General features: G+C 35.1%; 1 protein-coding gene and 1 long non-coding RNA gene across 6 annotated transcripts in view; one reads left to right on the top strand and one right to left on the bottom strand.

Annotated features, from left to right (window-relative positions):
* SCN9A (sodium voltage-gated channel alpha subunit 9) overlaps positions 1 to 13,762 on the bottom strand; it is a 166,139-nt gene that overhangs the window by 50,752 nt on the left and 101,625 nt on the right. Inside the window, exon 17 of the mRNA XM_060621369.3 lies at positions 10,268 to 10,744. Within this exon, the coding sequence (XP_060477352.1) occupies positions 10,268 to 10,744 (477 nt within the window). The remainder of the gene's footprint in view (positions 1 to 10,267; positions 10,745 to 13,762) is intronic.
* LOC132670957 (uncharacterized) overlaps positions 1 to 13,762 on the top strand; it is a 117,922-nt gene that overhangs the window by 96,022 nt on the left and 8,138 nt on the right. The window lies entirely within an intron of this gene.

Genomic DNA, 13,762 nt, shown 5'->3' with positions numbered 1-13,762 from the left:
ATGACCATTCATTAATATGCACCTCATGTTTTCTAACAGTTTGGTAAAAAAAAAAGTAATAATAATTGAAGAATTAAACACACACACACACGCGCACACACACACACATTTCTGGAAACCATTTTCCGAAAAAGTATGTGTTTTACCTATACATACTATTGTATACGTATGCATCTTTATTTATGTTCTAGGCAGGGGGGAGATTTTCTACATTCTGAAATAAAATTGTTTTAAAAGAGAATATTGCCTCTGCATCACCACCCATCTGAAATAGAAAAAAAAAAAATATGTCTTTTACTTAGGAGTACCTTTAAAGCTAACTTCAAGTAAACTGGAACAATATTTGTTTGTTCTTTTAATTAGAAACTGCTAACATCATTATCCCTAGAGTGTATCATTTTCAAGATAAAGTTTTGCTTTCAACATTGCACAATGGAAAACAATAATAAAAACATCCCATCAATGACAGAGCAATTCAAAATATATACTAGATTATAAAAGAAAAAAGGCAAGATTCTTATTAACATGGATTTTTTTTCAGAAAAATATTTTCTAGAGTTTATTCAACAAGCTATACTAAAATAAGACAAAATATATCTGAGTGGTATTTTTTCTTTTATATTTGTTAGAAATATTATATAATGAAGTCCATATTAATCTGCTTCCAATATTATGAAAAGTGTTATATGTCTTATTGAAAGATTTAGTGTTCACTTACTATGTTCCATTTAAACCTCTTACCTTCCTGAGGCTATGCTGCCTGTTTCCTTATGAGATATATACAGTATAAGAAACATTCTCATCAGCGTATAATATTGCTTTTGGAATCAAATTAAGCATTTCAAGCACCTATAATTCATTCATTCATAGGCTTGGCCTATTAAATTTTAATTGATGCATTTTATATACAAACAAATAAAAATTAAATTAGTTACTGAATTGATCAAAGAAATAAAGCCCTAGTTATCACTGTGCTTAAAGTCATTTCAAAATATATTCAAAATTATCCTAGAAGCTGGGTACTGTGGCTCTGTCCTCAGCTTTCTAGATGTGTACTTAGAAAACAGCTTATTTGTAGGCATTTCAATTTCTGTAAATACAGGGCTAGTACTAGACTGTTCCTTTTCTGTTCTGAGATTTTTTTTTTATGCTTGAAGTATTTTCCCACAAAAATGGCTTATTAACAGAGTTTTGATTTACTAAATTTAAATGTGACTATTTTTTCCAGTTTTACTGAGATATAATTGACATATAATTTTGTGTAATTTTAAGGTGCACAATGTAATGATTTGATACATGTATATGTTGTGTATAAATATATATATATATATATTTACCACATCCTTTATGCACATAATTACCATTTTGTTGCTGCCGTTGTTATGATGAGAACATACTCTCAAAGTTCTACTCTCATTGCAATAAATGTGACAATTTAATGTGACATAGATCAGATTAGATTAGGAAGGGAAGTTGCTAGAAGTTTTCAAATTAAATGTTGCTCCAGTGGTTTCTGTTACATTCTATATATTACCTTTATAAGCCATCCAATAAAAATCTATAGATCATTCACTTGAATCACCTAAGGACATGAGAGATATATATATCAAGGAAGTCATCAAGAGAATCACAAAAAATGATGGAATTGCCCCCGTGACATGCTATGATGTCAATTCATCTACAGAACAATTGTGTATGTTTCTACTTTCTTGCAATGGGTCAGGCAGAAACATTTAGTACTGAACAGCATGCATGACACTGAAAAAATATCATATATGTATGATTTTTTTTAGATAACCTGTGTAAAAGTGGTCACATATGTCTTTGCCTGGTTAAAAGCACAGAGCTGCATTCTTGATTGATCCAGTTTGTTTTTACCCCTGTGAGAAGTAAGAAGGTTAAGTACTGAAGTTTAGAAATGCAGAAGGATGAAATAGTTTAGTCAACTGATTTAAAATGTTTAAAGTCACATACCTGTAAGTAAAAATTAGTTGTATGTTAGCAAATACATGCTATAAGCTCAATGCAAAGCAGTACATTTGAAATACAGCAATAAGACTGAATATTATTCAACACAGATTTAAAAACAATCAACTGGATAGTTATAAAGTTCTGTTATTTAGGAGATGAATTTAAATACTGTAATATGCTAAGGCAATCTTTTGGTCTGTTTGCTCTGTATAACAAGCATTTAAAAGTAAGTGATTCTCAATATTGGAGTGGGTGAGAGTAGGAGTGAGGAGTTTTTAAAAAGCATATTCTAAAATTAGCATTTCTTGATTTACTTGTAATTATCATATTAATTCAATTTTGACATTTCAAATAGCATTGAAGGAAAAAAATGTTTCCAAATTTATCAAAGTATAAAGAATAAGAAATACTGATTTAAATGTCAGACCAAAGTGTCATTGTTTTTAGACACAAACATATCCAATAAAGATGAAAGATTTTTCAAATAGTTTGAAACAAATCTTCAAAAAAGAAACGGGTAAGTAAAAGTCTACGAGTCTTTTGTTTTGTGTTTTTAAGAATCTATGCAAAGGGGCGCGTGGGTGGCTCAGTTGGCTAACCTACTAACTCTTAGTTTTGGCTCAGGTCATGATCTCGTGGTTTGTGGAATCAAACCCCACCTAGGGCTCTATGCTGATGACTGCAGGGAGCCTGCTTGGGATTCTCCCTCTCTCTCTCTCTCTCTCTCTCTCTCTCTCTCTCTTTCTCTCTCTCTGCCCCTCCCCCATTTGCACTCTCTCTCAAAATAAATAAAGTTAAAAAAAGAGAATCTATGCATAAAAACAGGATCAAATACCAGCTTAATTGCATAATTAAGGTATAATAGTATGATTATAATTATACATTTGTATAATTGTGATTAATCCCTAAATCCTGTCAAGTCAAATGCAGTTCTGGGAGAGGTTATTTTATTTTCTGAAACGCAATAACAAGAAAATTTCTAAACTGCCTTTTTGGTGAAGGTAATACTGTTTGAAGAAAAAACTGTAAAAATCTAAAGAGAGACCAAATAACAACATAATTAAAACCAACATGTGGTAAAAGGACATAAAATATTTAACCTTGATGACTACAAATATTTAAACAATTTTTTTTTACTAAATCGATAAAAGGAATGCATTTCATAACAAGTAAGCACATTTAAGTTTCTCCAAAGATAATGGCACTGAAAACTGAAGAGTGAATAGGTGAAGCGGTAGATGGATTAATGAGTGAATGAATCATATAAACAATATGAATGTCTGTTCCTCTGCCTGGGATTTCCTTCTCCATTGGAGCCACACAATGAAATGATCTCCATTCTTTAGGGTCTGGCTCAAGTGCCACCTTCTCTCGCATGCTGTCAACCTGATATAATCTCTTACTCAATGCATCCTCAATGGACTGGTTTATTATTCTGTTCCATTCTATGTTATGTTATTGAGGTAGACTATAACTGAATAAATCAGCATTAAGGAGGATGAGAAGCTAAATTTGGATCACTAATGCACAATATCACTATACCAGAAAAGTTGATCCTTAACTGCAACATTACAGAGCATAACAGAAAACAATTATATTCCTACTCACATCTTGCCTTTCTATCGTATGCAATATGGCATTTAAGCTCAGGGTTCAAATTTTAAAAAGACTCCCAGAATCATCGGTGACTAATAAATATCATTTCTTAATCTTTTAGCATTTTAGTTATCTGTGAATATAGATGAATGATATCCATTGTCCTGGTTGTCATAAGGAGGAAAGTTATAGAATGTATATGAAAGTGGCAAATACGTAAAATTTTTCCTTGGTCTCTTTGGTGCTTTCTTCTTTTGGGTTCACTACTCAAGTGTTGAGTTGATCACTTGTCCTCTTATTTTCTGTGGTCCCTGGAGTGTAGTGGATGTTGTGGTGCACTGCCCAAATCTCCCTTTCAGAGAGCCTCCTTTTTCCAGCTACCAGGAATGCTGGGGGCTGAAGGTTCACAGCTGAGTCCCTGCAAGGGAAGTGTCATGCAGAAGAGAGCTGCCTCACCCAAGGTTCCATCTCCTCCCCTGGGAAGGTGACTCATTGGTAGGAGGGTACAAAGGCCTGACTCTCTTGCTTCAATTGGGACTACTCTAAAGGGTTATCCTAGTACCTATAGGAGACAACCATAGGATCAGCACAGGCCTATGATGAAATTGCAGAGCATTTCAGTTTCTGTCTGTGCTCAATCATCTTGCTTCCCTCATTTCTTATAGGTGTTAGGTGTTGTTCCTGGTAACACTCCCCAGTAAATCTCTTACACACAGATTTCTCTCTCAGAGCTGGTATCCCAGAGAACCTGACTTTAGATTGACTCCCTGTATATTCTGTGGTTAACCTAAATTAACACATAAAATCTCAACCTGTCTACAACTCTGACTTCTCAAGACCTAAGTTTCCAAATACATACTGTTCAGCATCACTTGGCTATCTTGCAAGTAGCTCACAATTAAGATGCCCCCAAATTAAACTCTAAATCTATTCTACCTCCTAAATTTTCTCCTTCCCCTATATATATTTTTAATAGCACTGATATATATCCAGTCTTCTAAGATAAAACCTTTTGTCATGAGTCAGTTTGTATTTCCCAAAGGGGAATGTTGACGTCCTAGCTCCTGGTCCACTTGAATATGACCTTATTTAGAAATAAGGTCTTTGCAGATATAGCTAAGATGAGGTCATTAGTGTGGGCCCTAATCCAGTATAATCAGTGTCCTAGTAAGAAGAAGAGAAGACAGACACACAGGCAGAACACCATTTGATTACAGGGAATGTCAAAGATTAACAACCCATCATCAGAAGCTAGGAAAAAGCAAGGGAGAATGCTCCCTAGAGGCTTCAGAGAAAGTATGGCCATGCCCAGACTTCCATTTCAGACATTTAGAACTCTAAAGCTTTCAGAGAATAAACTTCTGTGCGTAAAGCCACAACGTTTGTGATACTTTGTTACGGCAGCCACGGGAGACGGATACACCCTCTGCAACAGCTCATGACCCCTATATCCAGATCCTGAGCCCTTACATATTAACTCGCAAGTATCTTAGAGTTTATCCCCTTCTGCCACCATCATTCCCTTAGCTTGAGCCCCTATCCAATGTCCTTTGAAAAGCTGCAATAACTTCCCATCTTCTCATCTTCCTCTGGGGCTGGGCTTTACTACACTCCCCAAGGAAATTTTCTTTAGAAGAACAAGTTTGCTATGAACAAGGTATAATAAAAGACCCTAAAGTTTTCTCTTTCTGTTAGATAAAAAGAAGTGTATTTTACTCTCTTGTCATGGTACATCAGGCTGTTCACTACCTGGCTCCAGTCTACCTCCTAGTAGGCAACCTCCTACTTCCCACCAGGTTCCCTTCATACGTATGTAATGGGCCTTTTTACATCTGGGTCTTCCACATGCACTGGGCTCTTTACCTCCATTGGAACAAATTCCCATCTGATCTGTAGAAAGAATTTTTATTTTCAACATAAAACCCCCCCTCAAATGCCATTTCCTCTGTGAAGTATCCCAATTTATTTTTAAGGTTGGTTACACTCTCCTCTCTCCCGTCTGAATATTTTGTCCTAAAACTAAATTGTGTATTCATTCTCTTTTTGTATGTTTAATTATAATTTCTGTTTCTATATGTGTTTCTTCTCAAGGGCAGAAGCCTTGCTTTACTCTTTATCACTTAAGACAGTGCCACAGAGAAAGACCTTCAGCCTACATTTACTGAACGAATGAGTGCGCTAATGATGTGTCTTCCTCATGTCTAGCATGGATATGGTAACTGGAAGATGCTCAGTAAATGTGAATTGAACAAATGAATAGCAATGGTTTACAGAAAATGTTCTCTAATGTATTCCTGTGCAATTTCTCCCCTAATGATTAAAGTTAATGAGGGGTTTATTTGGACTTTAGTTCCTTATGGAACATGAAATTTTGCATAAGTGTGTTTGCAGTGTTTTAAGGTGACACTCTCCTGAAGGAGGGAAGTTTGATTATGTGAAATTTGAATATTTCATTGACCTCCAAGGACCTCAGCTAGTTCCTTCAAGACTTTGATATAATGTTTCAAAACTCTAAAGAACTATTAAGTAAAGCTAAGTATCTGCCTTTGGCTTAAGGAGGCATGAATAGGGCATCTTTCTCTGAGGAGATGTTTACACAGAATGTTTCCTCTCTGCTGAGTACACAATATGAGCACATTCACTTAAGCAGCCTAAATAAGTAGATACATTTGTCAAAAGAGCAGTAAAGAAGTATTTGGGGATTAGATTCACAATAAATAAAGGGGCATCTCTGAAAGCTGTAAGAGTCTGTACTACTGTAAAATCATATGAGGCTGTTATTGTTTTTAAATATTTTGAGAAATGAATTTGGATTAACTTAATATTTTCCTCTGAAATTTGCATACACTTCCAAAGTCCATGTTACAATTCTATAAGCTGCTTCTTTTTTCATCTTTGAAGCAGAGAAGGAAGTAATCTATAGTGATAGAAAACAAAGAGAATGACTCTAATCATCTAAGAAAGAGCTCTCCATTAAAAAAATAATTATTAATTTAGTGTTTTAGAGTTTTAAACATTGAAATTTGGCACAATTAAAAAAAGCTACACTTAAGAATTTAGGTAAGCCAGATGCCAATCACATTAATTGCAGGATGCGTGAAGTAATTTTTTTTTCCCCTTCAGCAACTCTTAGCACAGTGCCTGGAGCATAGTAGATCTCAACAAATATTTACTGAATGATTGGGTGCATTTCATGCTTCGTTTGAGGCGCATAATAAGGAAGCACTTCATTGCTAATGATAAAAATCTGTGCAGTGTGTTATTAATGTTTCCTGTGTGCTTAGAGGACTGCAGTGTGCCTCAGGAGGAGGCTGATTTTGAGAGGGGCCATCAGTTCAATGTCTGCATTCTGAGAAGCAGCGACAAGTCCCATGGGCCCATGGGAGATGACAGTATGTCTTTCTCAATTCTGAGACAAACTCTATCTTCAGAGAAATGCTGCTGTTCTGTTGCCAATTATTTCCTCAGAACTGTTTAAGTTATTTTACTCAACACTTTATTTAAACTCATCTCTTTGGTCATCCTTTAGGAAGGTATTTTATTATAAAATGTTTTTACTTCATTCTGGAGTGTACTATCAGGACAAGGACACTTGCCTATCTGAGAGCTGATATTAGTAGGAGATGGAAAAGTGTCCATCAAGTGCAAAGGGAAAATAGGATGCTAGGCCCTAAAAGAGAAGTTTTATGCTTGTTTGTTTGTTTGTTTGTGTTTTGTTTTGTTTTGTTTTGTTGACGAAGAGGGGGGAAAAAGGAGAGGTGTCCAAGGTCAAAGATGTTTCTCTCTGTTCAAAATGCAGATTATTCAACAGGCAAAGGGGGAAATATCCCCAGTCCGTGAATAAAGATAAAGATATCTCAGAAATCTGGCTCAAAACAAGCTAGGGATGAATTTAGGTTCATAGCCCACACCAACTCAATCCATCATGGTGGCCACTGGGAACACCACTGATAAGGATTCTGAAGTGGCTTTCAGACTTAGGCAGAGAGAGTTCAAAGGATATGCCTCCAAACCGGCATGTGGAACAAGCTCCCCGCATCTTTTACACAATAAAATTGTGAACCATTGATCTACATAATACTACCTCTCTTGAACTGAACCTGCAGCAAATAGCTACTTACAGTCTATATGTGACCACTCGATTCCATATCATAATAACTGTTAATCAGGCACTTACTTTCCAGCAGACATGCACCTAATTATTTACGTACACCATTTACTCTTCATTACAATTCTCTTTTTCATATAAAGAAACTAATTTTTTTTTGTAAATTACTGAAGACCATAGAGTTAGTAAATATCACAGCTAGAATTTAAGGCAAGTAGTCTATCTGCAGAGGTTGTATTCTTAAACATATCTATCACAAAGTAGTGCTTAAGACTTAACTGACCTAAAGGTATTGAATCAAGTTATTACTTTCTGTTGGGTAATCAAGATTTATCTTTGGGGCAAGGTTCATCAAGAACATGGCAATCAGTATTTCAAGAATATCTTAGGCATGAAAAAATTAGAAAGTTGCAAAGGAGAGAATAAGCAGTTCACAAATATGGGAACTGAAGTGGAAGCTGAAGATTAGGGGAATTATAGCAGGGAGGTTAGCATGGAAGAGTAAAGAGGCACTTTCAATAAAGAAAATATGCTTTTTTTTTTAGTGGTCCAAGTATAAAAACAAAAACAAAACCAAGTCATAATGATAAACATTTAAATCTCAAGCACCTGGAAAGAAAGACTCCAGACACAGGGTTTCCCAGGTCACAACAACTTAATACTACCTCTAAGTTACCTAACAGATTTCCTATATATCTTGAACTTCTGTTATTTCTCAAGTCCAGTATATTAAAGTGGGTTTGAATGTACTCATGCTGTGAGATATGTCATGGAAAACTGTTCATGAAAAAGGGCAAAATTTTCAAGTCCACAACTTTAAATCTGTACTTTTAGATGATAATAATGGGGATTAATTCAACAATAAACACAATGGCTTACATTGTTTTAGGGCTTACCAACTATTTCATATCTATGGTTTTTCAACTCTGATCTTCACTAGCAGAAACATGAGTAATTGAATTAGTTTCCCTTTCCACATGAGACCAAGCTCAGACCACTGTTCCTGAAAAGGGGTATGTGGAATCTGATCTTCCACCTTTAAGTTGAAATAACATCAACTTAAATTTGGAGATTTTGGATATAGTACTTCTTCCACGTAAAGGTTTTAAAAATAAAAAAATAAAAAATCCTATCCTTCTTTTGTCATCTTGGAAAGAATTTCTTTGGATACTTAGAAACACATACTCTTAATTTATATACTTATGTATTCACTTAGTATTGAGGATTTACTCTGTACCAACCACTGGTCATATGGCCAGGAGACAGATAGATAAGCATGCGAATGCACACACACACACACACACACACACACACACACACACACTGGTATGTATCTTTATTCCAAAATCCACTAGCAATTCATGGAGGGCAGGTCTTTCTTATTATAGGGTTAAGTGGATAGAAAGCATTTGATAAATGCCTTTCGAATACTTTCAAAAGTGACCTAAAGAAAGGAATAATATTTTTAGGTGATATCTTGAAACTTTAAAGAGATGCCATAAAAATATTTTGTCGTAAGACTCACTTACGGTTATTATATTCCATATTAATAAAATATAGTTCAATGAATAAAAACAGTAAACACTATCACTTTAAATGTGTGTGACCAGGTGTGGAGAAGGAGGATATAAAAACATTTTGATAAAAGGTTCCTGTTTTCAATGAGTCTATAGCACCATTTAATGAATACAATAATTTGTCCAAAAAATTAAAATATAAAGCTAAATAACAAATCCAGGAAAAGTCATAAAATTGTGCAGGGTTAAAATGAGTACAGCTCCTATCTCTCTGGAGAGAAATTAGGAAAGATGCAATAGCTACCCTTTTGATCACTCTGAGTACTGTTCTAAACATTTTACCTGTTAATTCTTGTAACCCTCACGCAATCCTGTGATGTAAGGACTAATAAATTTACCCATGAGGAATGTCTTAAAGATGCGCATAGGATTTTGACCAAGGAAGGAAATCCCAAGCAAAGTCAAGCACGATGCCAAGTGTTTGTGGTCCAGCAGGAGACCAAGCAAGCAGTAGGTGACACAGCTGGTCAGCTGGTGGGGGCCATGGTGTGAAGACTTTACCGTCTATAATTCAGGAGACTTGGGAGACAAAGGATACTTCAAAGGAGTGACATGATTGGGATTGAACCTGAATAAAATCAATCAAACAAGTGAACTCGAGTAGATGGAAAATGGAGGCAGAGACACCAGCTGGGACTCTGCTTGGTACGGTTTAGGCAGGAAGTAGTGAGTGAGAAGGCAAAGGTGATGAAGAGGAGTGGTGGCTTCAACAGATACAGTGGAAGGAGACTGTATATGACTTCACAACTGATAACAAAAGGGGATGAAGGAAGGGAAGACTGAAAGGTACCCAGCACTTTCAAATCTAGCCCAGTAGGATTGAATCACTTATGAAGAACTAGTAAGTACAACCGTTCAGAGGAACCTTTAGGAACCCATTATGTGAACTCACAAACAAAAGAAACTATCCATCAGTTTGCAATATTGGAAAGAACTTATCACAGCAAAAATCTGAAATTTCAGTTCATTGCACACTACTTATTCATATGAAACAACGTGCATAAAACAATCTTACCCCTTTGCTGTATTCACTATCTGAATCACTGCTGAGTTCCTCAGTATTCATATTTTCCAAATCAGATTCCCCAGGTGCAATCGGCACTGTCACTGTGAGGTTGGGGTTATGAATAAATGATTGACAATCACTTTCTTCCATTAAGTATTTGTCCACACTGCTTCCCAAACCACTGATTTTATCTTTTTCTTTGTGGAAATTGTGATCTTTGCTCATTTCGGCAAGCGTGCGGTTAGAGATATAGTTTTCTTTCTTACTATTCAGATCTTCTGCTCTTCCTGGGTCTTTGGGAATCTTTGGCTTTTTGGAGAATGCTTTTAGAATAAAGTCACGTAAGGTTTGTTTCACATAATTTACTCCCTTCCTAATTCTGGCAACTGCAATCTGGAGGTTATTTGCATCGGTGTCTTCTTCAATTGCTGTAAGATTGTCTGAGCTAAATGAGCTCAATAATAAAGCCAGAAATAGGTTGAGGACCTATATCAAGAGAAATAGGGAGACAGGAAATGAAAAAGAAAATAAGCACACTTTTCTGAAATACAGGCCAAAATCCAAACCAGCATTAAAGATTTCTGTACTTCTTCACACATAGGTAAGAGCATGTGATGGGGCAGAGGACAGGCTGGATTCCTCATCACTCTCTCTGGAACCTAGCTCCTGTGAACTCTGGAGAGCAGAGGTCAGCCACACCCATGAAGGACTTAGCCTGAGGAGCAAAGAGAATATTCCCTCCTCATTATCATTATGTCATTCTTACATTCATTTCTGCAGCAGGAGTCCCTTGGCCAAATTCCCTTTTATGGGCCTAAAAAGCCTTCCTAACATTTACTATAGTTAATATTTATTACCTGTGAGAAAAAACTAGAACAAGAAAATTGTGATTAGTGTTTATTGTGCTGAAGTAACCTAGGCCAAGCTCGATGTTCACTTTTCCCAGAAGTTAAATGTCAGTTTGTTGCAACAAATGGAACATAGAACACTTGCAAACCTCCTGTAATAAAATATTCTGTCCAAGAATTGTGCCAGCTTGCAACTTAATGAGGCTTTTAAAGCAAAGAAAAGGGCCTGCCTACTGAACCCAATTCAAATGAGATAATGGCATTATGATTGAGTGGCTTTATGCCAATCATCTAGCCCTGGAAGAGATAATAAAAGAGGTCAGGACAACTCCTAGCCTTGAAGAAAAGTCCTGTTTGTGTGCAAAACCACTTGTTTTTCCTCCCTGAGGTAGGGGTCCAGGTGAACTCAACATTGTGAAAAGAAAAAAAAATTCTCATGGAGGGTTGAAAGTTATATTTAAATGAAAACATTATATTTAAGTGTTGTTTTATGTAGGAAACAAAAAGGTAATTGAAACACCCTTTCACTAAATACTAAATACCCTTTCACATAAATACACTATGAAGTGTCTTCATAGACAAAAACATCTACCTCACTAAATAATCAAATTTAGGTCAATCTGAGGAGAAGGGACTCACACCCTCACACCTGAATTTGGTCTCATCTAAAACAGTTTTTCAGAGACGTAAGCAGAAGAGCACAGGTTAAAAATGTCTATGTTAATATGTTTGATTTAAGAGAAGAGTCCAAGGGGGAGCAAAAAGAGAAAATCACAGAAAACAACTGTGATGAATCACTGAGGAATTCTGAAGTAGTTTACTTTCATTTTGGTCTTTATTGTCAATGAGAAAATGTATTTCATTATGAGATAACATGTTGTGTGTGTGTATATTTTAACAGGAATGTCGATGAGAAGCCAAGGGTTCATTCTACTACTTTAGCCTCCCTAATCAATGCAAGTGTTAACAAATTTTCTCTTTCTTCCTTTCAAATTTGTAATTAACTTTATTTTTTTCCACATTTATTGAGATGTAATTGATGTATAAAATTGTGTAAGTTTAAAGTGTACAATGTGTTGATTCGATATACTTATATATTGCAAAATGATTACCACAATCATGCTAAGGAACAACCCCATCATGTCAAATAATTACCTTTTGTGTGTGTGTGGTAAGGACATTTAAGATCTATTCTCTTAGCAACTTTCAAGTATATAATATGGTAATGTTACCAATTACCATGATGTAAATTAGATCCCTAGAATTTATTTATCTTATAGCTAGAACTTTGAACTTTGGTCACCATTTCCCATGTTCCCCACTCCCTGGCCTCTGGTAACCACATTCTAGTCTCTGTTTTTATGAGTTTCACTTTTATAAGATTCCACATATTTCAAGAATATGCTTCATCACATCTTCATAAGGATAATAACAATAATTTTTATTCCATCAAAAATCATAACAAGCCTCCACTATTTTGTTAAAATCTACCAGGTATCATAAATAACAATAAAGTCCATTTTATATCACATATCCATTATCATATTAAGCAGAGAAAGAAATATTAATAAATGTATATTTGATTCAACATTATCTGATTAATGTTCTTTGCCAGTTTCCTGATATAGACTTGAGATTACTAAAATCTACTTTTCTGAACTACCCTCTAAAACTTACGGTTTTTAACCATTTTAATTAATTGGTAGTAAAATGACTTAAGGCATAAGTGAGAAAAAAAAAGTGAGAGATCTGTTTAGCATATAACTCTAATATGCAGAGGACTATATCAGAAATATAAATTTATGTGTCTTTCTTTTTAGATTCTAATTGTACATCAATGGTAATTCCTTATCCAAGAGTCGGTTATTTATTTTGTGAGTTACACTTCTCTTATCTCTCATTATCACTAGCAAATAATGAACAGATATCAACATGAGGCAGTCATTACCAATTCTATATGGATTAAACATTCACCAAGATACCCCATCTATTTTTAACTATAAATTCATATTGCTTTTCAAAGTGTATCATTACACTCACACCTGTGTTCAAGCTTTAATATCGTATTATGTATTATTCAAAGACCCATTTCAAAATTCTTCTTCGAGTCACTATTTAGAACTGCTCTCCTTTTCTTCCAAGTGTCAAGAGCATTTTATTTTTGCCCCACTGCTAGCACTTACCACCTCTTCCTTACCTGATAATTTGGTGTACCACTTTTCTATGTCCATAGAATGCAAGTACCTTGAAGAGAGGGACTAACTCATAGGTATGTATTTTTAATCATCCTGCAATACCCAAATATATTTCCTTTCACAGAGAAAGTACTAAAAATATTGAATGAATAAGTTGAGAGAGCCCAAGGAATCCCCCTTACTTCATACATGCCTGAGCGAGTACTAAATATTTAAATTAGTTGTGATCAGTGGCTTTGGTGTGGTATGTTTTGACCTCCTGTATCTTATAAAGAGCTACATTTCAATATTTTTATGTCAACATTTTATAAGAAGTATATGAACAAGTCACATTAAAGGAGCTTATAATACAAATGTTAAATTCAGAAGAAGAACCAAAGAGAGAATATTTTATTTCATATTGGGAATTATAAACCAACATAAAACTAGGAAATTTATTACTACAACTGGAGGATGATTAA

The sequence above is a fragment of the Panthera onca genome, chromosome C1 (genome assembly GCF_046562875.1).
Source record: "Panthera onca isolate mPanOnc1 chromosome C1, mPanOnc1 haplotype 2, whole genome shotgun sequence".
NCBI lineage: Eukaryota > Metazoa > Chordata > Mammalia > Carnivora > Felidae > Panthera > Panthera onca.
The sequence above is the reverse complement of the archived record's forward strand: the minus strand, read 5'-3'. Positions and strand labels throughout refer to the sequence as shown.